At 41.7% G+C, this 27,126-nt stretch overlaps 1 protein-coding gene across 4 annotated transcripts in view; it reads right to left on the reverse strand.

Moving 5' to 3' along the window:
- Positions 1 to 10,808: 10,808 nt before the first annotated feature.
- PHF10 (PHD finger protein 10) overlaps positions 10,809 to 27,126 on the reverse strand; it is an 87,284-nt gene continuing 70,966 nt past the window's right edge. For all 4 annotated transcript variants that reach the window (XM_083176282.1, XM_083176284.1, XM_083176281.1 and 1 more), the window contains 3 exons: positions 24,530 to 24,638; positions 19,375 to 19,563; positions 10,809 to 11,682 (listed from right to left, as the gene is read on the reverse strand). In XM_083176282.1, the coding sequence (XP_083032408.1) occupies positions 11,597 to 11,682; positions 19,375 to 19,563; positions 24,530 to 24,638 (384 nt within the window). In that variant the 3' untranslated portion in view covers positions 10,809 to 11,596. The remainder of the gene's footprint in view (positions 11,683 to 19,374; positions 19,564 to 24,529; positions 24,639 to 27,126) is intronic.

Genomic DNA, 27,126 nt, shown 5'->3' on the forward strand with positions numbered 1-27,126 from the left:
AAGGAATATGATGAACGACGCATCACTTTAATTTTGGAATATATAAAAGCTAATAGTCATCTACTTGGTTGATCCATTTGAACTCCTGAAAACCATAATACATTGTATGGCAATTTAGATTGAGCATGATACTTTATATGTATTACCATGGTTACTACATGAGGGCTTTATATTTGTTCAAATGTTCTTACCATGGCATACGTTTGTCCATGTATTTTGTAAAAATTTGTTCATACAACATATGACTTTCTTTGGTTTGTGTAAAAGTGCAAGAGTGCAGAGTGCAATTCTGGCTCATGGCCTAATTTGACTATGCTGCAATTATGACTATTCTTGAATTACAATTTTTCCTGTGCTATTTGGCCTATGACCAAATACACTGTACACATAGATAGTCAAAATGGTCTTGCCTGCACTGCCTGTCTCTACTTGCGATACTGACCTTGTGGGACCATGCATCATTATTGAATGCAGGATTAACACTGTGCTCATTGAGGGGTGAATTTATGAAGCTTGGAGAAGTGTTATCTATCCCCATAAAGAACGTTATGAGCAAGGTGATAATGGTTCAGCCAATCAGCTCTTACCTGTCAATTTACATATTGTAGCTGATTGGCTGAACCATTATCACCTTGCTCATAACATTCTTTATGGGGATAGATAACACTTCTCCAAGCTTCATAAATTCACCCCTCAGAGAGAAGCTTGCACACTTAAATGACTTGTGAGTTTAAACCAGAAACAGGTCACTGACTATCTATTGCTTTCTATCTGTCTTGTATTCTATATCGGTCTATCTATATAGTGATTGTAATTTCGTGGGAGAAATCAGAGTGTGATTTTGGTTGTGCCTGTATCTGTATAGTGTATTGTTACTAGGTGTGAAGAGAAACCAGGAAGAGTGTAACAGCTGCCTGACATACTATATAAATAGTGAGAAGACTCATTGGGAGCTTGCAAGATGAACATACAGCTTGAGCCCTCCTCATTTAGCCTGTTAATTGTATTAAGTGAGTAATAGGATTACTATGCTAATCCCCTACTGTATTGTTCTATGTATTGTATTGCTGCTGAGAACAATAGAATAGCCATGGTGAGCCACGACCTAAGGAACAAAGTTGATAAAGGCTCCAACTGTAGCTAGTGCCAGGTAAAGCACAAACAAAACTTTAAGAACTAGGTGTGCAAATGCTAGGAGTTTAGGGAATAAAATACCAGAATTTATTGCAATAATAAGGGAGGAACTGGAAAAATTGAGGCCCTTTGGGTGACCATAGAAACAGGAGAAGGCGATTCTTCATATAGAGGTTATCTACAGACCACCAGGTCAGGAAGAGGAACTTGACAAGAGCCAATTGCAGGACGCAATATTAGGCTTAATACTTACAAATGGTGACAGAATATGGGACGTTAATGTGGTTGATCACCTGGGATCCAGTGACCATCAAGCAGCATGGTTCAGAATAAGACCGAAAAAGACTCATCACACACAAAAACAAAAGGTGTTAGATTTTAGGAAGGCTGATTTTGTAGAGATGGGAAACTCTGTAAGTGATTCTTTGGCAGAGTGGAGGAACTTGGAAGGAGTGCAGGAGAAGTGGGAACAATTAAAAAGTGCAATACTAAAAGCAACAGAACTTCGTGTAAGAAGAGTTAGGAAACACACAAGGAAAAGGAAGCCATTGTGGTTTGTAATAGAAGTAGCAAGTATGGTGTAAGCAAAAAAGTTCAGCAGATGAAGAATAAACAAGACAAAGCTGTATCTTGCTAGACAGAAGGAAGCTAAGAAGGTAATCAGATGTGCAAAAGCACAGCTGAGGAGGAAAGGGCCCAGTCAGTGGGTGAAGAGGGGGAAACTTTTTTTTTTTTTTTAAGGTATATTAGTGAAAGACAGAGGGTGGAAGTCTTCTTAAGAGAGACAATGTAATAGCAGATCATATTAATAATTATTTATTCTCAGTATTCAACGCTGAAAAAGAGGGGAAGGGGCTATGCAGGCATGTCCAAACTATGGCCCTCCAGCTGTTATGAAACTACACATCCCAGCATGCCTTGCCATACTTTTAGCATTCCCTAATAGACAACACTGTTGCAATGGGACTTGTAGTTTCACAACAGCTGGAGGGCCACAGTTTGGACATGCATGGGTTACAGTTAAGTTGCAAGTATATTCAGAAAAATGAATAAAAGTACATTTATAGAGGCGAAACTCCTAACAGAATGCTCATAACTGAAAGTGGATAAGTCAATAGGGCCAGATGTGCTACATTCAAGGATACTAGAAGAGCTTAAAGAGGAGCTAGTAAAACCATTAACAGAATTATACAACCAGTCACTAGCTACTGGAGTAATCTCAAAGGGCTGGAAAATAGCAAATGTCCCACTGCACAAAAGTGGAAGCAAGGCAGAGGCAAGCAACCTCTGACCAGTGAGCCTAGATCAGTAGAAGGGAAATTGCTGGAAACACTCTTAAAACAAAGAGTTGTAGAATATCTTAAAACCAGCAACTTACAGGCTGGGTTTACTGGGGGAGATCATGTTAAACATATATAGACTTTTTTGACTGGGTGACTAAAGTAATAGATGGTACTTATGTAGTATCTGGGCTGCCGATTTTTTGATTGTATGCCTTAAGTTAAGGCATACAATCAGATGCGATGCGATATCGCATCGCATCGCATACGATGCGATGCGATGCGATGCGATGACCCGATTTTTCCATAGGATTCAATGTTAAAATGGACTGAGTCCATTTTAACATGGAATTCAATGGGAAAAAGGGGTCCTTTTCATACCCCTACTATCCAAGTGGGCATGGAGTTGGATATAAACCTGTGGCGAGCGTAGCGAGCCACCGAGCCCGAAGCGTGGCGAGCGAAGCGAGCCCCGCGAGGGGACGGTATTCTGTGTCCCCTCGCGGGGCTCGCTACGCTCGCCACGCTTCGGGCTCGGTGGCTCGCTACGCTCGCCACAGGTTTATATCCAACTCCATGCCCACTTGGATAGTAGGGGTATGAAAAGGACCCCTTTTTCCCATTGAATTCCATGTTAAAATGGACTCAGTCCATTTTAACATTGAATCCTATGGAAAAATCGGGTCCATCGCATCGCATCGCATCGCATCGCATGCGATTTGGTCGGGTGCGATGCGATGCGATGGACCCGATTTCAAAATCGGCAGCCCAGTTACTACATAAGTACCTAATAGATCAAGGGGAAGCTGTAGCTACTTTAGTAAGGCTTTTGACACTGTCCCACATTGCAGACTGTTGGAATCCAATCCCAAGCTTTAAAGTTTATTTACGATGGTTAAATGAATAAGATCTTGGTTGCAGGACAAAAACAGAGTTGTAGTAAATGGAGTGCAGCCACAGGTGGGAAATGTTACCAGTGGGATACCCCAGGGACCTGTACTTGGACCAGTATTTTAGAATATCTTTGTTGGTGATATTGCAAATGGAATGGAGGGTAAAATAAGCCTTTTTTGCAGATGACACAAAACGGTATGCAACAGGGTAGACACACCAGGAGGGGTAAAACAAATGATGGATGATCCAGGTAGATTAGCGGAATGGTCAAGAGCATGGCAACTACAGTTTAATGCCAAAAAATGTGCGAATTATACTCACCGATAATTCCTTTTTCTTCCTAGAGATCCCATGGCAGCCTATACATTGGGTTAATCCCCTCCTCCTTTAGTTCAGACAGGATCTTTTTTGCAGGGACCGCCCACCTTGGGTATAATTGACCCCTCCTCCCTGTACCCTGTGTCTTTTGAGTGTCTCCGTCATCTTAGTCCCTGGAAAAAAAGAGACAACAACACAAGGGCGGGAAATCATGGCTGCCATGGGATCTCTAGGAAGAAAAAGGAATTATCGGTGAGTATAATTCGCACATTTCTTCTACGATCCCCATGGCAGCCTATACATTGGGACATACCAAAGCATAATAAAAACCAATGGGAGGGATCAGTAATGCAAGATATATTTATTCTGAGGTATTAATTCCCCGATAGGGCTTCCTCAAGAACATAATTCCCAAAGTGGGCGGCAGATACATTTAACGCATAGTGATTAGAGAATGTGTGGATGGACGACCAGGTAGCCGCCTGACAAATCTCTGCAGTTGACGCGTTGGCCTTCCTAGCCCATGACGTAGAAACTGCCCTTGTTGAATGTGCCTTCACAATTGGTGGAGCTGCTTTTCCTTCCAACTTGTAGGCGAACAGGATCATTTCTCTAATCCATCTGGATATTGTTTGCTTTGTTGGAACTAATCCTTTCTTAGCTCCTTCAGGTATTATGAAAAGATGTTTTGTTTTTCTGACATCGGATGTTCTTTCTAAATATATGGAAATGGCTCTGACCAGATCCAACATATGCCACAACTTCTGTTCTTCGCTTTCTGGATGCGCATGGAAACTTGGCAATGTAATCTGTTGATTAATATGAAACTTTGATATCACCTTAGGCAGGAAGTTCGGATTTGTCCTCAGGACAACTCTATCCGGGAATATATTGAGGTATGGTTCCTCTATCCATAGTGCCTGCAACTCACTCACCCTCCTAGCTGAAGTGATGGCAACTAAGAATACTACTTTCCATGTAAGTAGTTTAAGGGTTATCTCTGTAAGAGGCTCAAAGGGGCATTTGACTAGGACATTTAACACCAGATTTAGATCCCATGGTGCTACCAGATTCTTCATCGATGGCTTTATTCTCTTCATGGATCTGCAGAACCGTTTGACTAGATTATCTTCCGACAGTCTACGGTCCAACAGCACACTGAGCGCCGCTATTTGAGTCTTGATGGTTGCTACAGCCAGACCCATTTGGAATCCATTAAGCAAGAATTGCAATACCTTCCCAGTTGATATACTCGAGAAGTTCTCAGTAATTCCGCTCCATCTTATAAACTTGTTCCATATTTTATAATACACCATGGAGGATACATCCTTTCTTGATTTCAGCAACATCTCTGATACTTGACGCGACACATTGTGATTTTCTATAATTTGCCGCTCAACCTCCATGCCCTTAGCGAGAAGGTCATTGGGTCGGAGTGAAATACTGGTCCTTGATTCAGTAAGTCTGGTCTGTTGGGAAGACTCCACGGTGTTTGTGTCGACATTTTCATTGCGTTGACAAACCAGGCTCTCCTCGGCCAGTAAGGCAGGATAGCAATTACTTCCACTCTCTCTTCCCGGATCTTCCTCAGGACCTTGTTTATCATGGGTATTGGGGGAAAGACATAGGCTAGCTGGAATTGCCATTTCCTTGAGAAGGTGTCTAAGGCTACGGCTTGAGGATGATAGGATTTTGCAAAGAATTTCTTCACCTTTGTGTTTGAATATGTCGCCATTAAATCTATCTCTGGAACACCCCATTTCATGGTCAACAGATCGAACACCTGTGTGTTCAACTCCCATTCTCCCGGTTGCACTTCTCTCCTGCTCAGAAAATCTGCTATAGTGTTTTCTGGGCCCGGAATATACACCGCTGTTATCGATTGGAGATTTCGCTGTGCCCAACTCATGATGTCTCCTGATATCTTCATCAGTAGTCTGCTTTTGGTGCCCCCTTGGTGATTTATATGGGCGACGACTGTTGAATTGTCGGTCATTATTCTTAGGTGTGACCCTCTGATCTCCTTTGAGAATCGGCCCAGCGCTTCCCATACCGCCATCAGCTCTCTTGCGTTTGACGATCTTAGACTTTGCTTCGCCGACCATGACCCCTGGGTTGAGAGCCCTTCCATATGTGCTCCCCAACCGGTCAAGCTTGCGTCTGTGGTTAGGATACAGTAATCTGGAACTTCTAGACTCGAGAATTTGAACTCTAGATCTCTTGTCCACCATCTCACTGATCTTCTGACTTCCGTGTCCAGTGTTAACATTCGATGGCTGTTGCATTGATCTTTCATGAACTTTAGTAAGAACCATTGCAGTCCTCTCATGTTCCCTTGGGCCCAGGGTATTACATGAATACCTGACGCCATCATACCCAGCAGTCTTGACAACGTTGCCAGTGTACTTCTCCTTGCCCGCAGAACAGAGCTTGCTAGGTTCTGAATCCTGACACATCTTTCTATTGATAGTGCTATGGAGAATCTCGTTGTATTTATTCTTACTCCCAGAAACTGTAGTTCTTGAGTGGGATTCAGCTGGCTCTTCTCCTTGTTCACTATCCAACCATGTTTTCTTAGATAGCTTATTGTCACGAATACTTTCTGTCGTACTTCTTCTACTGTAGGTCCTGCTATTAGTAGGTCGTCTAGATACGGCCAGATCTGGACTCCCCCCTTCCTTAACTCTGCCATCAGCGGAACTAGGACCTTCGTGAATATCCTGGGTGACGTTTTCAGTCCAAATGGGAGACAGGTGAACTGTAGGTGTGTCTCTCCTACCGCAAACCTCAGAAACCTTCTGTCTTCTGGATGAATTGCTACATGGTAGTAGGCATCCTTGAGGTCTATGGATGCGAGGAATTCCTTCCTTCTTATTCCCATTACTATTGATGATATAGTCTCCATTTTGAATTTGACTGATTTTATGAATTCGTTCAAGTCTCTCAAGTCTAAAATCGTTCTGTATCCTCCTGTACTTTTGTCTACCAGGAACAGGTTCGAATAGAAACCCTTCTTTCTTTGCTCCATCGGAACATGTTCGACCGCTTTTGCAACTATCAGTTGCTGTATCTTTTCCCATAAGGCCTTTCTCTTCTGCCTTTCTATTGGAATTTTTGATTGAAGAAATCTGTTTTGATAGGGGACAGACCAAAACTCTATCTTGTATCCATGTTGAATAATGTCCTGCACCCATTTGTCTGTGATCGATCTTATCCAGACTTCGGCAAATTTGAGAAGCCTGGCCCCCACTCCTGACTCCTGCACATAGTCATAGTCTTGATCCTCTTCGGAATGGCTGCCGAAAGGATTGACGAGAGGTGTTTGGGTTTCCTCTCCTGTAGTATGGACGGCCTGGTCTATAACTCTTAGCCTCTCTAAAGTTTTGACGGTATGGGTTAGGTATGGGAAACTTGTTCCTCTTGTCTTGAGGGAGTCTGACTGACTTCCCCCCTGATAGCTTACTGATCATTGTATCCAGCTTCGGTCCGAACAGATAGGTTCCCTCATAGGGCAATGCTGCCAACTTATTTTTCGAACTAGCATCCGCACTCCAGGGTTTTAGCCACAAGGCTCTCCTTGCGGATACTCCAGCCGCCATAGTCTTGGATGAGAACGTAACTGTGTCCAATGATGATTCGCACAGATATTCAATCGCCTTTTGCATGATGCCGAGACTCCTAAGGAGATATTGTTTAGATATTTTATCTTCAATATCCTCATGCAGATTAGTGGCCCATAGTCGTAGCACTCTAGCTACTGATGCTGTTGCTACGCTTGATTTTATAGCAACTGCTGATGCTGTGTGCACCTTACGTAAAGAGTTCTCAATCTTTTTCTCCATGGAGTCCTTAAACGCCGCCCCATCCTCAACGGGTATGGTAGTCTTAGACGTCAATTCAGCAACTGCAGCGTCAACCTTCGGCAGAGTGCACCAGTTTAGAAATTCATCATCTTTAAACGGATACATTTTGTCAAGTCTGACACCAGTACCCATTCTCTTATCTACTGCTGAACACTCTTTGGCTATGATTTCCCTCACTACTTTATGGATAGGAAAGGTCCTCCCTTTCTTGAAGCGATCTTCAAACAGCGTATCAGCGTCAGATGATTTAGGCTCCTCCTTGTATTCCATTGTTTTATAAATGTTTTTCAGGAGACTTTCTACTATATCCAAGTTGAACTCTCTGGGTTCCTCCAGCTCTCCTGACTCATCCGTATGATCATCATCCACATCATCTATTACAGGTTCATCTTCCCCTGAAAACTCTGCCTGAGCCCTGGATCTCTTGGCAGTCTGAGTCTGCATGAATTCATCCTTTGAAACAAATGACTGTTTCATCCAGTCCATTAAGTTCTTTAATATTTCTGCCTGATTAGAGGACTCAGGTGTCTTAATCTTCTCAGCATCGCATTCATCACATAAAGATTTCTTATTGGGTGCAGAGAAACTTTTATCACATGCCACACAGGTATATGAGAGATTTTTCTTCTTTGCTACTCTTTTCTTCTTTGCAGGCGATGAAGGCACACTGCAAAAAGGAAACTGACTAAGTACTATGATACATAGCTAACTAACAAATAAATAACTAATGCCCATAAAACAGGGGCTTACCTCAAAGGGGCATCAATAGGCTCTTGGGGAGAAGGCACTTCCATCATGCTTCCAACAGAGTCATCCACGGTATAACAGCCTGTTTTCAAGTGTTCCCGGCTCCCTGTATATATAGGAGCCATTAACTCCTCAGTCCCCGGTTACTCCCATTCAGGATGACCGAGCGGAACCAAACTTCCCCTTCCCCGTTGTGGGGGAAGCAATTATCCGTGCGCCTGCACACGCTGGGCGGAAGTGGGCTAGCGCGCACTTCCTCCCCCTTCTGCCTGAGACGCTGCCGCCGGACCAGAGCAGCGTCTCATAGGGAATCATGCGGCCAGCCTGTCCCAGCTCAGAACCGCTTCTCCTGTCCTCTCAGCCCGACACCACGACCTCAGACGCCGCTGTCACACTCCAGGGCTGCTCCGCTGCACGCATACTGCAGGTACTTATTATATATATCAAGGCAGGTATTTGATGTGTTTTATAGTGCAAGGAGCAGGAATCTTTATAAGGCCACATCTCCTTGCACTCTTCCTCTCCCCGGGGTGCCACCCCACAGCTCCAGCTGTACTTAGAGGTAACCCTATTTGAAATAAACAAACAGACCCTACACTGTCTAACTAACACGGAGACAGGAAAAAAAGACACAGGGTACAGGGAGGAGGGGTCAATTATACCCAAGGTGGGCGGTCCCTGCAAAAAAGATCCTGTCTGAACTAAAGGAGGAGGGGATTAACCCAATGTATAGGCTGCCATGGGGATCGTAGAAGAAATGCAAAATTATGCATTTGGGTCTCAAAAACCCAAAGACAAAATATAGTAAAAATGGCACTATAATGGAAACTACTGAGGAAGAGAGGGATCTAGGTGTCACTATTTCATGTGACTTAAAGGCAGGTAGGCAATGTAACAAAGCAATGGAGAATGCAAGTCCGATGCTTGATTGCATAGGGAGAGGAATCAGCAGTAGAAAGACGTAATAATGCTACTGTATAGGACCTTGATGGCTAACCTTGACACTCCAGATGTTTTTAAACTACCCATCACAGCATGCTCTGCTTCAGTTTTGATATTTTGGCCATGCTAAATATGATGCAGAGCATGCTGGGATGTGTAGTTCAACAACAGCTGGAGTGTCAAAGTTAGCGGTCAAGGGTATAGGACATTGGTACGAACTCATCTAGAATACTGTGTTCAGTTCTGGAGGCCATATCTCAAGAAATATATAAATTCATTAGAGAGTGTACAAAGAAGGGCAACTAAAATGGTGCATAGCCTACATCACGAAACTTACCCAGAAAGACTAAACTATCTTAATATGTATAGTTTAGAGAAGCGGTTCTCAAACTGTGGATCCTGACCCCAAAGTGGGTCCCGACTATGTTGCTGACTATCAGGCAAATGTGTCTGTGGAGGAGGGACAGGGTATAACTAATTAAATAAACACCCACTGCTTCCCTCTTCCATCACTCTGTCACCCTTTTCCATCCCCCATTAGCCACTGCCTCCCTGTCACAATAGCGGTCACTTTTCACATTTGTGGCAGCCATTCAGTAGTAACTTGCTGGGATCCTGTAATAATTGTTATTGTCTGATGGGATCCCAGAGCAATATAGTTTGAGCACCCCTGGTTTAGAGCATAGAAGGGAAAGGGGGGGTGATAAAACCTTGATATACTTTAAAGTGTTTAACAAGTTACAGGAGGGAGACATTCTTTACAGGAAAAGGAGCAACAGAACACAAGGACATGCACTAAAACTAGAGGGAGGAACATTCAGGGGAAATTTAAGGAAAAATTACTTCACAGAAAGGGTAGTGGATAAGTGAAATAGCCTCCCATCGGGGGTGGTAGAGGCAAATATGGAAGAGCAATTTAAACATGCTTGGGATAGGCATACTAATATCCTTACAAAGAAATAAGGATCAAATATGGTTTGAGGTAACATGTTTAACAAGGGACAAGTGATTCTTATTTGCCGTCAAAATTTTATAGGTTTTAAATTTTTACTACTTACTATACAATTATGACTAGTCAAAATTGCACCGTGTGTACACCACTTAACAGGTTATGTTCACTGTTGTGCTGTGGCTATACTGTACAATGTGAACCCAGCCAAATATCGGCAGTGACAGGACCTTGCGGGTGAAGTCACCATCGGCATGTGCAAACACACACCTGACCACATTGGCTTTGTAATGACATCCCACATCCGCCCTGCATGTACGGCCAATGGAGGATACTGCAGACGACCCACAAGAGCATGCATCATCAACTACGTAACTGGTACACAATAGATGATATGCCAGATACGTTTGTCTGATCCGCCAGATCGGAAGACATATTGCCTAGTGTGCACCCAGCTTAAGAGCAAATACACACACAAAAAAGTGTGTGCCCAAATTTATAGTTTTTTTTCTAATTGAATGTTCATTACAACAGATTGTACTTTGGTGATATAGAAAGCAAAATATTTGGGTCACAATTGTTTGACTCAATGGTCAGTTAACCAGGTTTGTTCAATTTGATGTGTAAAAGGTGGGAGAATAGCAACTTGAATAATGAACACAAAAACTCACAAGACAGGTAAAATTTGATGATTTTTTTTTATGATTTGATTTTAAAAACATTTAAATAAATTGACTTTAATGCTGCATCAACCAACCAAACAATATCTTTTTATATATAAAGTTCCATTTAAAGGCCCCTGGTTTTGCAAAGATCAATAATGATATTAAAAGAGCGGATATTTTATGAGAGTGTGGAGATTCTGGGCTTTAATAAACTCTTGAGGTTTTGCTTCTATTAAAAAAATAAAAATAAAAAAACTGCAACAAATCAAGTTATGTGCACAACTATATAATGGCATGATGCAACAAGCATGCCACTCAAATCATAAGACTTATCTGTATTCTTGCGATTTCCAGAACCCTAGGTAGATCTGCTTGTGCAATGGTACAACCCAAAACTACTTTAACAAAAAAAAAAAAAAAAAAAGTTAGCACTTTTACCTATTTATGTACAAAGATATAATTGACATTATGCAATCATTTCTTTAACTTTGCAGCACATGGGAAATTATCAGTGCACACATTTAGTAATTTTGTCTATAAATCCACTGACATGAGGTATATTTAAAAGACAAATAAAACATTTAATTTAAAAAAAGCATAATAAAAGTAAAAAAAAAGTTTTTTATTTCAAGTCCCAGGATGCCAGGAAAATTGCGTAAAATTCCAAAATATTTTATTTGGTGTAAAACTGTGAAAAAAAGTGATACATATCTGATTTTTCCATAGAACACACAAGTATTTTTTTGTATAGCACCGTTTTAAAAAGCTTGAGCAATTTTCAACATCTGAGAACTACTAACTAGTTTATCCTTCTTTACTGTTTTTGCCTCTTTTGACTCCTTTTTTTGGTGTGGGTGGAACATTCTGACAGCAGTCACATATCCAGCGTCCTTAAAAAGAAACACGTATATAGGTTTGGTTTGAAATACACACATGCCAAGGAGAAATTTGCATTAAAAACATGTAATGTTTAACCGTTCATTGATGTTTACATATGTATAATAATACATTTTTCTCTGAATGCTCAGTAGCATAAAATATGAATCCACATCACTTTTACAAATCTGATTTGTCTATCAATCTTTTTAGAAAAAAAATTGGTTATATATTTTATATAAATGGCTTAACATTTGTTTGAACAAAACACTTTCAAAAGAGGAAACCTTTATTTTATCAAAAAGAAAACATTCAACAGAATCAAAAACAAAAATTGAACACATCAACCCACTTTGCCTAAATGCAATTGCATCAAAACAAAGCACATTCAAAATATAAAAAAAAAATAAAAAAATAGACCCCAAGGACCGACACTCCACAATGTAGACAGCTTTCACGGTGCCTTTCCAAATTCAATGTAATATAAGTCCAATAAGCGGATGGCACTCCATGCAAATTTATTGCATGGAGTGCCATCCGCTTATTGGACATTATATATATATATATACACACACACACACACATATACATATACATATATACATGCACGCACATACATACACCTTTGAATCCAATATTTTAAAGCTAGAAGGTTTTTCGGTTCTTGTTTAGTTTCACGCCGGCAGCATGGCCGCCCGCTACTTCTGGGTTTGGCACTTAGCAAACTTTCTAAAATAAAGTCCATGCCAACGTGAATAGTTCATTCCCCCACTATCCACGTTGGCATGGAGTTGATTTTAGATAGCGTAGCGAGCCACCGAGCCCGTAGCGTGGGTGAGCGTAGCAAGCCCCACAAGCGGACACAGACGCTGCTGCGACTGAGACGCTGCCGCCGTGAAACTAAACAAGTACCGGTTTTTCATACTCTGTATTTACAGTCAATTATCAGAGTCTGGAACTGGAGTACTTTTTTTTCCCTACAAGTCACTTTTTAGTTGGGTATCAGGCTAGAATAGTTGGGTATTGGCTACAATTCCAGAAGTAAAGACCTTTTGCAGGGTTTTTCTCTCATGCAGCCACCATATAAGGGGTGGGTAATAAGTTTCCCCATGTGCAGTACATAGTACTCACGGGCAAAGCGATTCATTGAAATAAGTTGAGACACAAGGCTCAGCTCTGTGAAGTGTGTTGAGTCAGTGACTCGACACACACAAGTCAAAACTCTTTTGGTTTTGCAGGCACAGAGACAGTGCACGGGCTCACAGCACATTCAGGAAGTTGCAGAGTCTCAGTCCCTCAGTGTGACAGGAAGTAAGACAGTGGCTTGGCTCACAACTCAGTTAGGGATGCCTATCGTTGCCATTGCCATCGATCTCAATTCTGCAACTGGTCATCCATTGTATTTGAATGATTGGCATGTGGGCCAATCAAAACACAGGGGGCGGGGCTTTGTGGGAGTCGGGGGCAGAGCTATGCTCCGTGTCCCGACACTTTTTTTAACACATTTTTGTTTGAATTTATATAACACGTGAGTGACACTGACATTTTTAGTGGCTATTTTGGAACATCTCTCACAGATGTTGGCACGCAAAAGGGTTAATAAAATGAGAAAAAAGAAAGAAAAGGTTGTGTCTCAATTTTAAAGTATGTTAAAATATACGAGTATATAGGGGGTCATTTTGGAGAATGGGTATTTATGCAACATATGGGTTACCGGTAACTATTTAAGGATTGAATTACTCTAAATGGGTGTTTAGTGCAGTAACACAAGTCTCTGCACCAGGGGATCTTACACACGATCGCCCTTATTCTGGGAGAGAATTAGCTTTTGTGGGGTTTTACATCAAAGAGAGATCTATATTGCAGTGCACAGAAACAAAAATAACTCACCCACATCTAATTCTCTCTGCACATGTTACATCTGCCCCACCTGTAGTGCACATGGTTTTGTCCATTTGAGAAGGAAATTGGGTACTTATGTAATATCTGGGCTCCCGTTTTTCTTATGAGACCGCGTCCGCTCGCCACGCTTCGGGCACGGTGGCTCGCTGCGCTCGCCACACTATATAAAATCACCTCCATGCGTAGTTGGATAGTAAGGGTATGAAAAAATGGGGTTCATTTAACATGGGAGCCCAGATAATACATAAGTACCGGAATTTGTCTTGGCGAGTGAACCAGAATAAGGGGACATGTATTTCGGGCGCTCGTGACCCAGAAGTTCCAGTTATTACGGCGTCACTTTGATTTAATTAAATGTATTTCATTTTATGTGTTTTAATGAAAAATTATATTCTAATAAATTGAAGATTAATAAGATTACACGAACACTTCTTGCCTCCTCCTCAAACGTTATTTTATTATGTATATTTACAGATTGGTAGGTCTAATTAGATCTGTCACATGACCCATGTAGCTAGGGTATATAAAGCCAGTTATACCGATGCCGTAACTATCCTTTGATAAAGCTACCAAGCGTAGCGAAACACGTAAGGAGAACTCTGCTGACTCTCCCAACCAAGTGTACCTGGATTGCAGACCCAATCATCTTTATTTTGGACTCTCCCCTATTTCTCCATTTGGATACAACTTTGCATACCATCAGCATACCAGGAGGTTAAGGACATGACCCCGCTTCACTAAACCTGCGGCAGGAGTTGGTTATTTGTGCCATCTTGGGCCACTCCTTGTGAAATTTCCTCATTGTTTCTCCCCCTGGATCATTGCTTTGGGGACCAATACTATTTCAAGTGGACCTATATAAAAATTAGGACTCTCCGGGACACAAGTTATATGGTTGGTGAGGACTATACTATTTTTAACAGAAAATTGTATTAATTATCATTCATTTTATGAAATTTGCTTGCTTAATATGCCGGTACACCTTTGTTTACTATGTGTTATTAAATTATTGTGATAGATCTACCAATCTGATCTTTTATTTTTAACAGCGCTGCTCCATTTTTTCCTTTTGTTTTATTGAACCAGAATAAGGGCCTATATTCCTTACTCCATGTCTGACTAGGGCATGAAGGGCATGCCAGGGGACTGCAGAGGAAGGGGACCTTAATTATGGGGTGTGCACAGCTACAATAAAAAGGTATAAAAGGTAACATTCATGAACACTACACTGTAGTAGTGAATAAATAATTCATGTATAATACTAAATAATCTAATGATGATCTTGTCCACATTAATTCACTCTAAATATGATAACAGAGGGGGACAGAGTGGTTAAAAGTTAGAGCCAGTGGGTGACGGGGAGAGAATGACATGCAGAGGGTGACAGGGAGATACAATGTGTCACAGGAAGAGGTTGGCAGGGAGATGCAAAGGGTTGAAGCAGAGGGTATGCGCAATCTTTGTAGGTGCGAGCAAAGGTGGTAAATTGGGGTAAAAGGGTGTACTGAGACACGGGAAGCTATCAGAGGGGACAACAGTCCATGATCCTTCTAGAGAAACCATCTATAGCAGCGCGTGACTAGATAGCCGGCACAGCAGGGGCCCAGCCAGACAGAGTAGACCTGGGGCCAAATGTAATAAGGTGTGTGAATCAGAATGTGAGATTTTGGGAGAATTTTCCTATATTTTATAATCGGCAATCAATTATATGGCAAAATCAACCTGGATTTCCATGTAAAAAATTGTCTCTTTAAAAAAAAAAAAAATAATAAAAAAAAACCTCTCCCAAAATCTCTCACCCTATTACATTTGTCCCCTGGACAGGAACACACCAGAGGCGGACTATACGCCACCATAGTCTGTCAAACCACGGTAGGTGGGTAAATAAATCATTTCTCCAACTCATCTGGAACATGTAGGTCTGGAGCATTCACATCAAACCGTGGAGCAACACGGATGTCCTGCTGGTATCTCACCTCCCAGTTGTGGTGTATGTAAAGGAAACGGCTAATAAAACAGTGACTTCTGAAAGGGTTTGGCCATATACTGAGAAAGAAGTTTTCATACCAGACTACTCAATCTCGAATTCTCCGATTCAATATACAATTGAATAATTTTTCAATGAAAGAGACACAACTCCCTGCAGCTGTAACAAAACTGCTCCCCCTCAAAGTCCGCACAGAGTAAGGAGACCCTTGTAGTGAGGAGGAACCCATTACTCACTGCTGAGAGAATGAGGACACCTCTCTGGTGTCTTAGATCTGCAGCGTCCCTATACGGAAAGAGAGCGGGCAGTTGACATCTGTTGATGTCAGCTGCCCGCCCCCACATCATGGCTGCAATATCATGGGAACACACAGTGTTTTCATGGGGATGCACATGAAACGCTGGGCGTTTCCATGGGTGCTACCCCCTTGCCGCTGCTGCCCCACGCACCCATTGCCAGGTGCCAACGAATAAGCGATTCGCCGCTAGCACAAAGCGTCTGCACTAAAAGTTTATGCGCATGCAAACTTGCTAAACAACTTTCCCCTGTGAACGCACAAGGGAGTGTATGGACCAGAATAAGGTCCTTAATTCAGATGAGAACACTGGCTTCCTATGTGATCACACCCTGTCACTCCTGACCACAGCATCCAACAATTTCTACTGCCCAAAAATAACAAATTTGTGGCCATGTGAAGAGGAGGTGTTATATGGAGGTATCTGTGTTAATGGTATCTTCCTGTCTCCACCCTAATGTTCATTATGGGGCAGTAAGTTGGTTCTAAAGCATGGATCAGGTAAGAGTTTCTCTTGTATCTTGATTTCCTGACTTCATCCCAACCTTCATAATGTGATTCTCTACTGTAGACTACCTAAAAATAAAGAATGGCCTAGTCTGGACCATCATCCTTTATTTCTAGTTATTCTACACTAGAGTATCACAAAATACATTGAAACCATAATGTGTAGCCCCGCCAATGACAGTTGCTTCTGGCTCAACAAGAACGGGATTAGATGTTGTGCATATAGAAATGGAAACACATATAGGAAGTGGTATGTTAATAAAGTACAGGGATAGCTAAGATAAATTTTATGAAAAAAAAATTAGTTGTGTCAGGGGGCCACGTCAATGGAAAACACTAGAAATAGGAGGACAACGAAAGCACAAAAAGAGGTGAAGAAACTCTACTGGTAGTATATTTCCTATAAATATCATTAAGTAACCCACATTTTCCCTGAGGAGACAGCTATGGGGGAAAAAAACACACAACAGTCTCATCTCTACAGCATGTGACCTTATCATAGTGATGTCACAATGGGCCCAACAGCACAGATATATATATATATATATATCTCCACATACCTATCCATCCATCCATTCTCCACATATATACACACACACATATATATATATGTGCAGGGGCCCCTAATGCTCTTAGCATGGCCCTGCCCCTTGGCAACAAGCAATTTCACCCCTCTTGGCAACAAGCAACCCCCCCTGGCAACGAGCAAGCATTTTTTATGATTTTTAATGACATCCACAAGAAAACGCAGGGCTGACCCAGGTTCAGTGTAAATGGTGCAGACTCAGGTCCAACCCTGGTCGAAATGCTTAATGGTCAGCCCCAGGTTCAGTTATGTGGTGGGTAGGGGTGACCAACTCATCCCTTTAATCCGGGACACATATTAATTACACAGGTTCTGTGGCAGTTTAAAACCAGGTGAAAGCCAGCCACAGAACCTGTATAATTAATATGTGTCCCGGATTAAAGGGATGAGTTGGTCACCCTAGTGGTGGGCAACATAGCTGTGGTTCTAATTGTCCATACCTTTTATGATTGGCAGTCACCAGCACTGGTTTTGCCTAACCCAAGGCATCCTTGCAAACATCCCGAGGAACCCCAGGGTGCCTAGGCACATAGTTTGGGAACCACTGGGTTAATATGAAGTAGCTTTACTTCATTTGAATGCAGCCAATGAGCATGATAGTTTAGAAAACTAATCAGGTGTCATCTTGTTTTGGCAGTGAGCAAATCAGGCCACCATAGAATTCAGCTGTTGTCATGTGTTGGAGCTGAGAGGAGGACATTTGTAAGTGTGTTATGTAATTGCAATTAGAGTTGGTTGTAAAATGTAATAAAATTAAAGAAAGGTCAGAGTTGTCACTCAGAAAAAAGTGTAAAATAATAATTACTATTAAGTGAACAAGGCTACATTTATGAAGAATTGCTTTTCTAAATTGTTGAAGATCACAAAGCATATTTTTTCTCAAATGGACAAAACCATGTTGTACTGCAGACAAATGTAACATGTGCAGAGAAAGTTAACCTGGGTACACACTAATATATAGATCTGCAGAATTATTGATCTGTAGATCTATCTACAGACGGATTGGGCCGCGTGTTCTACATTCTCACTGGCTAATCCATCGGAATGCACATCACAAGTGGGCGGTCAATCACAGTCAGCTCCCAGCAGCGGATCGCCCCTTCCCCAGCACGATGCGCCGATATATCCTTAGATCAGTGGTGGCCAACCCTAGCCCTCGAGAGCTACCAACAGTTCACATTTTCCAGACAACCTAGCTGCTGCACAGCTGCACTCATTAATCACTGACACATTTTAAAAGATCCACAGATGGAGCTAATTAGCTCACTTGTGATTCTGTGAGGAGACCTGCAAAACATGCACTGTTGGTAGCTCTCGAGGACTAGGGTTGGCTACCCCAACCTTAGATATATCTGGCATCGGCTGTGACACGATATATCTGAACGATGCCGCTCACAGATATAGCGTACACACTGGCCGATGGTTCATTAATATATCAGCCGTTCAATTGTGCCAGTGTGCACCATAAGATATGGATATGGAAGTGTGTTCAGTCTGAAATCTAAATTGCAGTGTAAACAAAGCAGGCAGTATTTACCCTGCGCAGAAACAAAATAACTCACCCAAATCTAACTCTGCACGGGAAACGGTCATCTGTCAGACCAGACTTAGGTCCACAGTCATTAGGTCGACCCCGAAAGGTCGACTGTCCCCAAGGTCGACATGGCTCAAGGTCGACATGGCTCAAGGTCGACATGGCTCAAGGTCGACATGGCTCAAGGTCGACATGGCTCAAGGTCGACATGAGTTTTTCACTGTTTTTTGAGACGACATGTGCCGACAGGCGGTATTTCATGCCCTACCATCCACTAGGGCATGGTGGGAGAATAAAATAGTGTGCCGAGCGCAGCGAGGCACCGTGCCCGAAGCATTGCGAGCGAAGCGAGGGGCTGCGGTTCAACTCCAACTGTGTCCATGTCGACTGTGTCGACATTCAGGTAAAAAACAGTGAAAAACTCATGTCGACCTAATGACTGTCGACCTAAAACCATGTCGACCTTGGCCCATGTCGACCTTGGGGACAGTCGACCTTGGGGACAGTCGACCTTCCGGGGTCGACCTAATGACTGTAGACCTAAGTCTGTTCTGACAGATGTACCGCTTCCCTCTGCACATTTCATTTGCCACACCTGCAGTGCAACATGGGTTATTTTTCAGAAGAGATAAACATAATATAAAGTGACAATCAGAAAGGGAGAGATTTTGGAAGTGGTTTCCCATTTTTTTTTTTAAAGCTGCAATCAATTAAATGGCAAAAAGCAACCTGGTTTTTTTTTAGTGTAAAGGACTGTGGCTTTAAAAAAAAAAAAAAAAAAAAAAAAAAAAAAAAAAACTGGAAAACTACCAAAATCTCTCACTTTCTGATTTTCACACCCGATTACGTTTGCTCCATAATGTCACTTGAAAAAAATGAAATAAATAAAACATACCTGATGGAAGAGCACCAAGACCAACACAAAACGTATGGTAGCCCCGGTCACAGTGGTCACAAAACATCATCTCCTCTTCATGATGAGGCTGCCCACATATAATACACGTTTTACACTCCATGCATTGCCAAGGATATTTCTTTATTACTGCAACCAGCTCAGGAGACATATCTAAACACGAAGGGTGACCTAAGGAAAACAAGATAGTTCTTTGAGAAAAAGCCATTATAACTCAACTAATAGACAAAAGAATGTTATAAGACCTGAGGGACCATCTTCAGTATGCCTATAGAAACCAATCAGATTCTAGCTTTTATCAAAGTGCATTCCATGAAGGCTAGATATAAGTTTATTGATGTGGGCAACTTCTCTACTCTTTAGATGGCTTTAAGCATTTCCATTAAAGAGTTTATTGTTGTAACAATGGATTATGGTCCCTGTCCTCTTTATATGGACTGTATATTATTGCCATATTCTGTGAATTTACAATTTAACTCTACTGCATACATGCTAAAGATTGGACCAGTTCTCTAGGGCACAGTTTCCAACACAACTGACTAATAGCTCATGCGTGAGCACAACCTGAGAGTACTTAGACGTTTATTTTTATTTTGAAATGTTCACCCTCCTGCACTTGGAATGTGAGAGATGTCCACAAGGGTGAAAAACTGTAGTAGTGCTGCCTGCATGCCACCAGCCTGACATTAGAATGCAATATGTGACATCATTTCCATCAGCTTCTAATAGTCCATGTTAGAAACCATTAGAAGATGGCAGCACACCAGACAAGCCCCATCAACTGAAATGATAGCGCAAAAGGCTGGATTTGAAAGAAAACAAAAAGAAGAAAAAGACACATCATCAGAACCAGAGAGAAAATTACTGGTGGCTTATTCCAAAGGGTGTGGTATAGCTCCCAGAAAATGTCTAAGTCGACAGACAAAAAAAAATGTCCCCCCCCACACACAAAACCATTCACAAGCCAACATAAAAACTGTGAAAAACTTTGCAGGTGTCCACCTTTAGGGTTGACCTTGTACATTTTCAATTGTTGGTGTCAACCTAGACATTGTCAGCCATCCAAATACCCATTAAGGTCACCTCAATACAGGTTAATAGACACTTCTACTGGTGGCATATTTCTGGGCACGGGTATTGCTGAAATCTTACGGTCTTTTACTACTACTGGGGTAAAAATGTTTGTTTCTATTAAAGTGGCATACAACTTTATTGCTAAAACGTCTGACGACATGTTAGTGGGCATTACTGCAAGGTTTTATTATAGTGCAATTCTGTTACTGCTGAAATATAACCAAACATTAATACTGTTGCTGTATAGACAATTGGGCATCACTGGTACTGCTGCAGTGCACTGTGTGGTAGAAGTTATTAAGCACATACTGTAAGAGATCAGTGTCAGCTATCGCTTATTGATTGAGGTGTACAGCAAAATAGATCACAACATTCTGTCTGCTTTGTACTATACAGTATATTGAACCTATGCTAGAATGGATGAAGTTTATCCTCTGTTTCTGCAATGCAGATCTTCATTGAAACGTATTTGATATCCATCATTTGTCATTGGATACAATATAGTATACTGTACATAAAAAACATTTTTGCCTGACAGTAAATATCCAGTTTGTTTGCATCACTGTTTCCAATTGTAAAGCGCATGAATGTGCTGCACTATGCAAGAAATTTATGAAAATGCTGAAACAAGAAAAAGGAGCAATTCAATTGGCATGCACTGTAAACCGCGAGTAGTGAATTTCTGCTATGAGGTGCAGGCAGCAATCTGACGAAACTAGCGGTGTGTTGCCAGTTGCAGTCTAAAATCATTTTCTAAAAGCATGGTGCCCGGCAATTAATCAGAAAATGCTGTTTAAAACAGCTAAATGTCCGCCATTAAACGCAGTAAATTGCATCTGTCTACTTGAGTGCCGAGCGCAATGTGGATAATGAAATGGCTCCATTTACTCATTTCCAGCACCACTCACTCTCCCATCCGATTAAATTACATCAACAAGCATTAGGTAGACCACTATTGTTGACAGGCCATAGGTCTGGAAAACATCAACATACTTTAGGTCAAAAAGTAAACATAAGGTTTTGGATGTGGAGGGGGAATAGAACAGTGTGCCGAGCGCAACAAGGCACCATGCCCAAAGCATAAGCCATAAGAGAGGAAGCAGTACACTCACACAGTGTCCATGTCGACAGACACAAAAAAAAAAAAAAGACACATTAAAAACTCATCCCTAACTTTTTTATATTGACCTTTTTCGTGTCGGTCTTTCGACTAGGTCGACCTAAGCCATGTCAATCTTTTTAACGTGTTGATCTACGGCATGTCAACCTATAGTGGCCAAGCTAATAAGAAACGACCTAAAATCTTGTTGAGCTAATGATCCCCACCCACATAAATGTTGCACTATACAAAAGTGTCATGAAGATTTAGAAATGTAATGGGGACTGTGTACCCCCTATACTGTAATTACAAGTCACTACATTTTATGTACATATAGATACATACGGCTGTTATGGAACATTTCAACCACTTGTTTTAACTATACCAACATTATAGACATGGTTACTATTACTGCTGACCTAACAACGGATGACATAATATGCTACAAATTTTTAAGCTACATATTTCTGTAACTACATTATTTAATATAGCTTTAATGTCAGACATATAAAACTGTACTATACATCCCAACTTTACAGCATTGGAAGGAGGGACACTGATGCGCACTCAAAATTTCGGGGGCCACTGTGGGGGCATGTCCAGTGGCTCTGAGCTACTGGTCATGCCCCAGCCCCTCTGGCTGCAGGAATAGGGCACGGATGACTCCCCCTCCCACCAGTATTACAAGGCTGGTGGAGGTACTTTATTGGCCGCTTCTGCTACTACAAGGCTGGTGGAGGCACTTTATTGGCCGCTGCTGCTACTACAAGGCTGGTGGAGGCACTTTATTTGCCGCTGCTGCTACTACAAGGCTGGTGGAGGCACTTTATTGTCTGCTGCTGCTACTACAAGGCTGGTAGAGGCACTTTTTTGGCCGCTGCTGCTACTACAAGGCTGGTGTATATCATTGTATAAAGCAGGCTGAATTCTCACAGACTATTTATGCTGATACAACCAAGTGCAGTAGATTTGTCTGTACAATCTATAGGCATGCCCAATCTTTGACAGATGTGAATAGAAATAAAAACATGAATAGCACAGCACAGTAAAATAAAAACCTTTAATATGAAAAATAAGGGAAGAGTATTTCAAAAATGCTAGACAAAATCAGGCACAATTGTGGTGACAATTTATAAATGAAAATGAAATACTTTTGCAAGAAAGTAAAATCGGATGAAACTGTTCTGCCAGATAGATTGGGTACTTGTTTCCTAGCACGGCGCCCATGATATTAAGTTGTATGGCATCTCATCGTATGGCATGCGATGAGATTTTAAATTGTATAAGCCCTTATACGATTTTTAATTGTATAAGCACCCTAATGGGTGCTTACAATGTTAAATGCACCCCCACGCCACCCCCAGTATCGACGTTAACCCGAAGCGTGGCGAGCGCAGCAAGCCCGCAAGGGGCGGCGGTACGCGTCCTCCGACCTTTTCATACTCCCACTATCCACGTCGGTGTGGAGTTGATTTCATATAGTGTGGCGAGCCCGAAGCGTGGCGAGCCCCGCTAGGGGACGTGCATTACTTCGCATGTATTCCGCGTCTGCTCGCCACGCTTCGGGCTCGGTGGCTCGCCACACTATATAAAAATCAACTCCACACCGACGTGGATAGTGGGGGTATGAAAAGGTCGGAGGATGCGTACCGCCGCCCCTTGCGGGCTAGCTGCGCTCGTCACATTTTGGGTTGGCGTTGATAGTACGGGTGGCATGGGGGTGCTTTTAACTTTGTAAGCACCTACAAACATTGACTGACGTAACAGGATATGATTACAAATAGCTATTTATCACTGCACCATATGATCTAACATGATATGGCAACAAGCAAATAAACACTGAATGGACATAGCATAAATTACAATATTGGAAAGCACTGCAAAGAGTAGTGGATTAATTTGAGCTCATATAAACAGCAACGGAAGATCATCTTTAATTATGTATGTGTTAATGTATTTTACACATTGCAATACATTGGGATTACATGTAATATTTTATAAGTAGATACAGATGTGTCCTCAAACTTTATTACTGCAGTCACACCAAGCATACCTTCTCGGTCTGCCAGGTCCCATGCAACTTTGTTTGCTTCTTAAATTGAACAAAACCAGTTTATGAGACTGGTTCGAATAATTTGACATGCGACTTGGAATGTGCCATGGCCAATCAAGGAGGGGGTGTGGTCTTATGACACTCCTTGTTGATCACTCTTTCAGCATGCCCAGCACCTAAGGGCACGCCCGGATGCCCACAACATCACTCCTCAATGTAAATAGATGCCATATGCATGACATCTATTCCGCAGCATTAGACACTACACTGCAATTTTTCACAAAGAAAAGGGTCAGAATTGGAAAGGCTGTTTCATTGGAGTGGGGCGCATGTTGCCATTTTAAAATTTGGAAGGGCGTGGTGTCTAACGAGAGTACTGTTTGTATATGTATATGATCCAGTTTTCCATGGTGTCCTGCACAAAAAAACTATCCATGAATAAAGAAACCGAGGCGAAGCCATTCACTACAAATGCACAACTGGGAAAAATGCCACGCCATCTAACACCTTTACCCACTGCGATTAGATACAACGCCGCCACAGCAAGTCTTTTTTTCATTTGCGCACACCTTATAGTTGATCTTCCTTATGAAGGGCTACAATATGTAGAAGCGTTTTGTATGCCAAGTTCCATTGCTTTGTATCAAGAGCCAGACTCAAGCTCCCCCAAATATACATGTCATATCATATCATATGAAAGCATTATTTAGTGTGCATTACCATATTATCAGCATAGTCTGGTGAAGAAGTTTTGTCACATTGTGCACAATCATGCGGGATTTTTTTTTAAAATAGGTATATAAGGTAAGCTCCTGGGGAGCACTGGTTACTTCTGACATACGTGCAAAGCAAACAGAGTACATAAGTGCCTTACAAAACAGCATTGATGAGTATGCACATCACTGACTTACCACTGTTCTCACATTGGGAGCAATGTATAAGCTTCTCCGATCTGGTCTTCTTGGTGACGTCCTTACCCTTCAGACAAATTCCACAAATAGCATTTGGGATGGACTTAGGCTGGAAAGGTAGAAAAGGGCAGTAATGTCATGTCATAAGAACCCAGTGAGGGCTCATCAGAACGCTTTCCAATATGCAGTTAAACACTTTGATAATCAAATCACATGAAAAACATACCTGTTCCAAAAAAAGCATTAAAAAGTGGCAAACACACAACAATAATTTCTTACTGTAATAGCACATTACATAAGAGAATACACCTGTTAAATAACATATTTTGAATTACCAAGCTTCTATTTATACAATGTTCATAAGTCTGTAACCTAACAATCAGTCCTGGTTAGGACGGTCTTAAAAGTCTGGTAAATCCTGCAACTAAAATTTAAAGGCAAAAATTAAGTCAGTTTCAGGATCAGTGTTATTTTGTTGCCTTCAGATGTAATCTATCAATTCTCTTGGACATCACTTACATAGTATACAGTGTGAAAGGGTTTCTTCCTGGTACCCTGTAAATAGATAGGCTACATTCCCATAAAGGCTTCATCCATAGTTTTTTGTTTCAATTTTAACAAAGACTAAAATTGGCCTATGTTGTTACGACTCCATATTTACAACAACCTTTGCCATAGAGGTTTTATATTTTTATAAAAAGATATCCTTCATCTGATTACCATTTAAGCCCTGTACACATGGGCCGACCTGGCCTCTATGCTGAGCGGTGGGCTTAACCCCCGCGATGTGTTTCCCTGTAGGCGATGCGTGCTCCGTCGCCTGCGGCTATACACACAGAGTGTTCAGTGCTCCATTTCATCTAGTCAGATCGTTTGGAAATGAGGTGAAGATCGCCCCGTGTGTATGCTCTGTTTTGTGTAGGAGGTACTGTTGCAGGAAGCTGTCTTTTTTACCTATTAGCAGTGATAATTTACATCTGTTAATAGGTTTGCAGGGGGCTATCCTATTAGCCCTGATGCCAGTATCCTAATCCTCCGGATGCTGGAACTTTACAGTAATTATGAAGCATAATCCGCAATAACACATGGGTCCTGGAACTTATCCCGGATTCCATGTTTATCGCCTGAAAATGGGACCTTTTTCACCCAACAAATACAGGTAGTAATTGATTGATAATGACCATTGGGTCATTTGGGTGATTAAGCATCAGGGCTAATAGGATAGCCCCCCAATTGCACAAATATACAGCGGTTGTAACATGCTGAATAAATTGGCACAAGCCTATAAACGTGGCTTTGAAACAAAAGAAGGCTCTGATTGTACTGAACAATATCGCCTAGTGTGTATGCTCCCTGACGTTAACAATGCGCACTTCCGTGAGTCGTTAACAACCACCACCCTCATCCAAACATGTCCGGACGAGGAAGGTCCTCGCTAACAACGGCCATGCTCACCCGCCGATGCTCACCTCGGAGCAGGCAGCAGCAAGTGTCCATGCACTTGCTGATGCCTGCTCCCCGCCAATATTGGCGGCGGGGACCATCGGAAAGTGTGTATAGGCCTTTATACACTTTTATAATTCTATATTTCAATAGTACAATTATGTTTAGGACAAAGAAAACAGCACACAATTAGATACACACAGATAAAAAGGTCAGATCTAATCAGATTTATAAACACTGAAAAATGTTCTTTGCAGAATGTGGAAATTAAAGTTACACATAGTTATATTTGGTTGCAAAAAAAGATGTATAGCTTGTCAACAGTATCTTGACAGCAAAACCTCAGAAGCATTTCAAAGCCCAGAGTCCTCAGCTCAAGCTAAATAACATTACACAAATTGAATGTTCACGACATAATTTGCTAGATGCATTTGCACAAATAAAATAAAAAACACACACCTTTCACTAATTAATATTCAGAATTAGCAGATTACGGACGAAGTACCTATGGAGGTCGATTCGGCTCTTTGAAGTCCCCATAGGGATTTGTGATCCTGTTAAGGCCCTGTACCTGTATCAGAGTGCTGTGCAGTCCGCCCATTAGGCCATAACCATGATTAAAACAAATCCTGCTGAAGCCACGCCCATTTGGAAGAAACCACTTCTCCTTCCGAAACTCAGGACAGTGTATATTCAGTGTTTTATGTAGCCATCACCATCATTAAAAACCTCCATAGGTTACATACAGTGGCTTAACTTGTGAGTGGTGGGCCCAGGTGCACAAATATGCTCCCCCACCCCAAGTTAATCACATTGGGGAACATGGAGAGGGTGACAACTGAGATAGGAAACCTTGCCTTATCCCCAGGCAGAATACATTTCTAAAACATATATATGGCCTCATCCTATTTGAAAGCATAATACAGCACAAAAAGCATGTATACGTGTTTAGTCTTGCCCAAGTTGCATGGCAATAAAGCTTACTTGTGAACAGGTCTAGAAAGAATGGGGGATATTTATAAAAGCAAACTAATTATGTGAGCTGCATTGAAATTAAATCTGCAGATCTTTAAAAGATGACAAAAGCATTCATAATGACATTAGTGCCATTTATTTCAATATTAGAGCATTTTCAGCCTCTTTATATACACAAT

Source organism: Crinia signifera, chromosome 3 (genome assembly GCF_055691185.1).
Source record: "Crinia signifera chromosome 3, ASM5569118v1, whole genome shotgun sequence".
Lineage (NCBI taxonomy): Eukaryota > Metazoa > Chordata > Amphibia > Anura > Myobatrachidae > Crinia > Crinia signifera.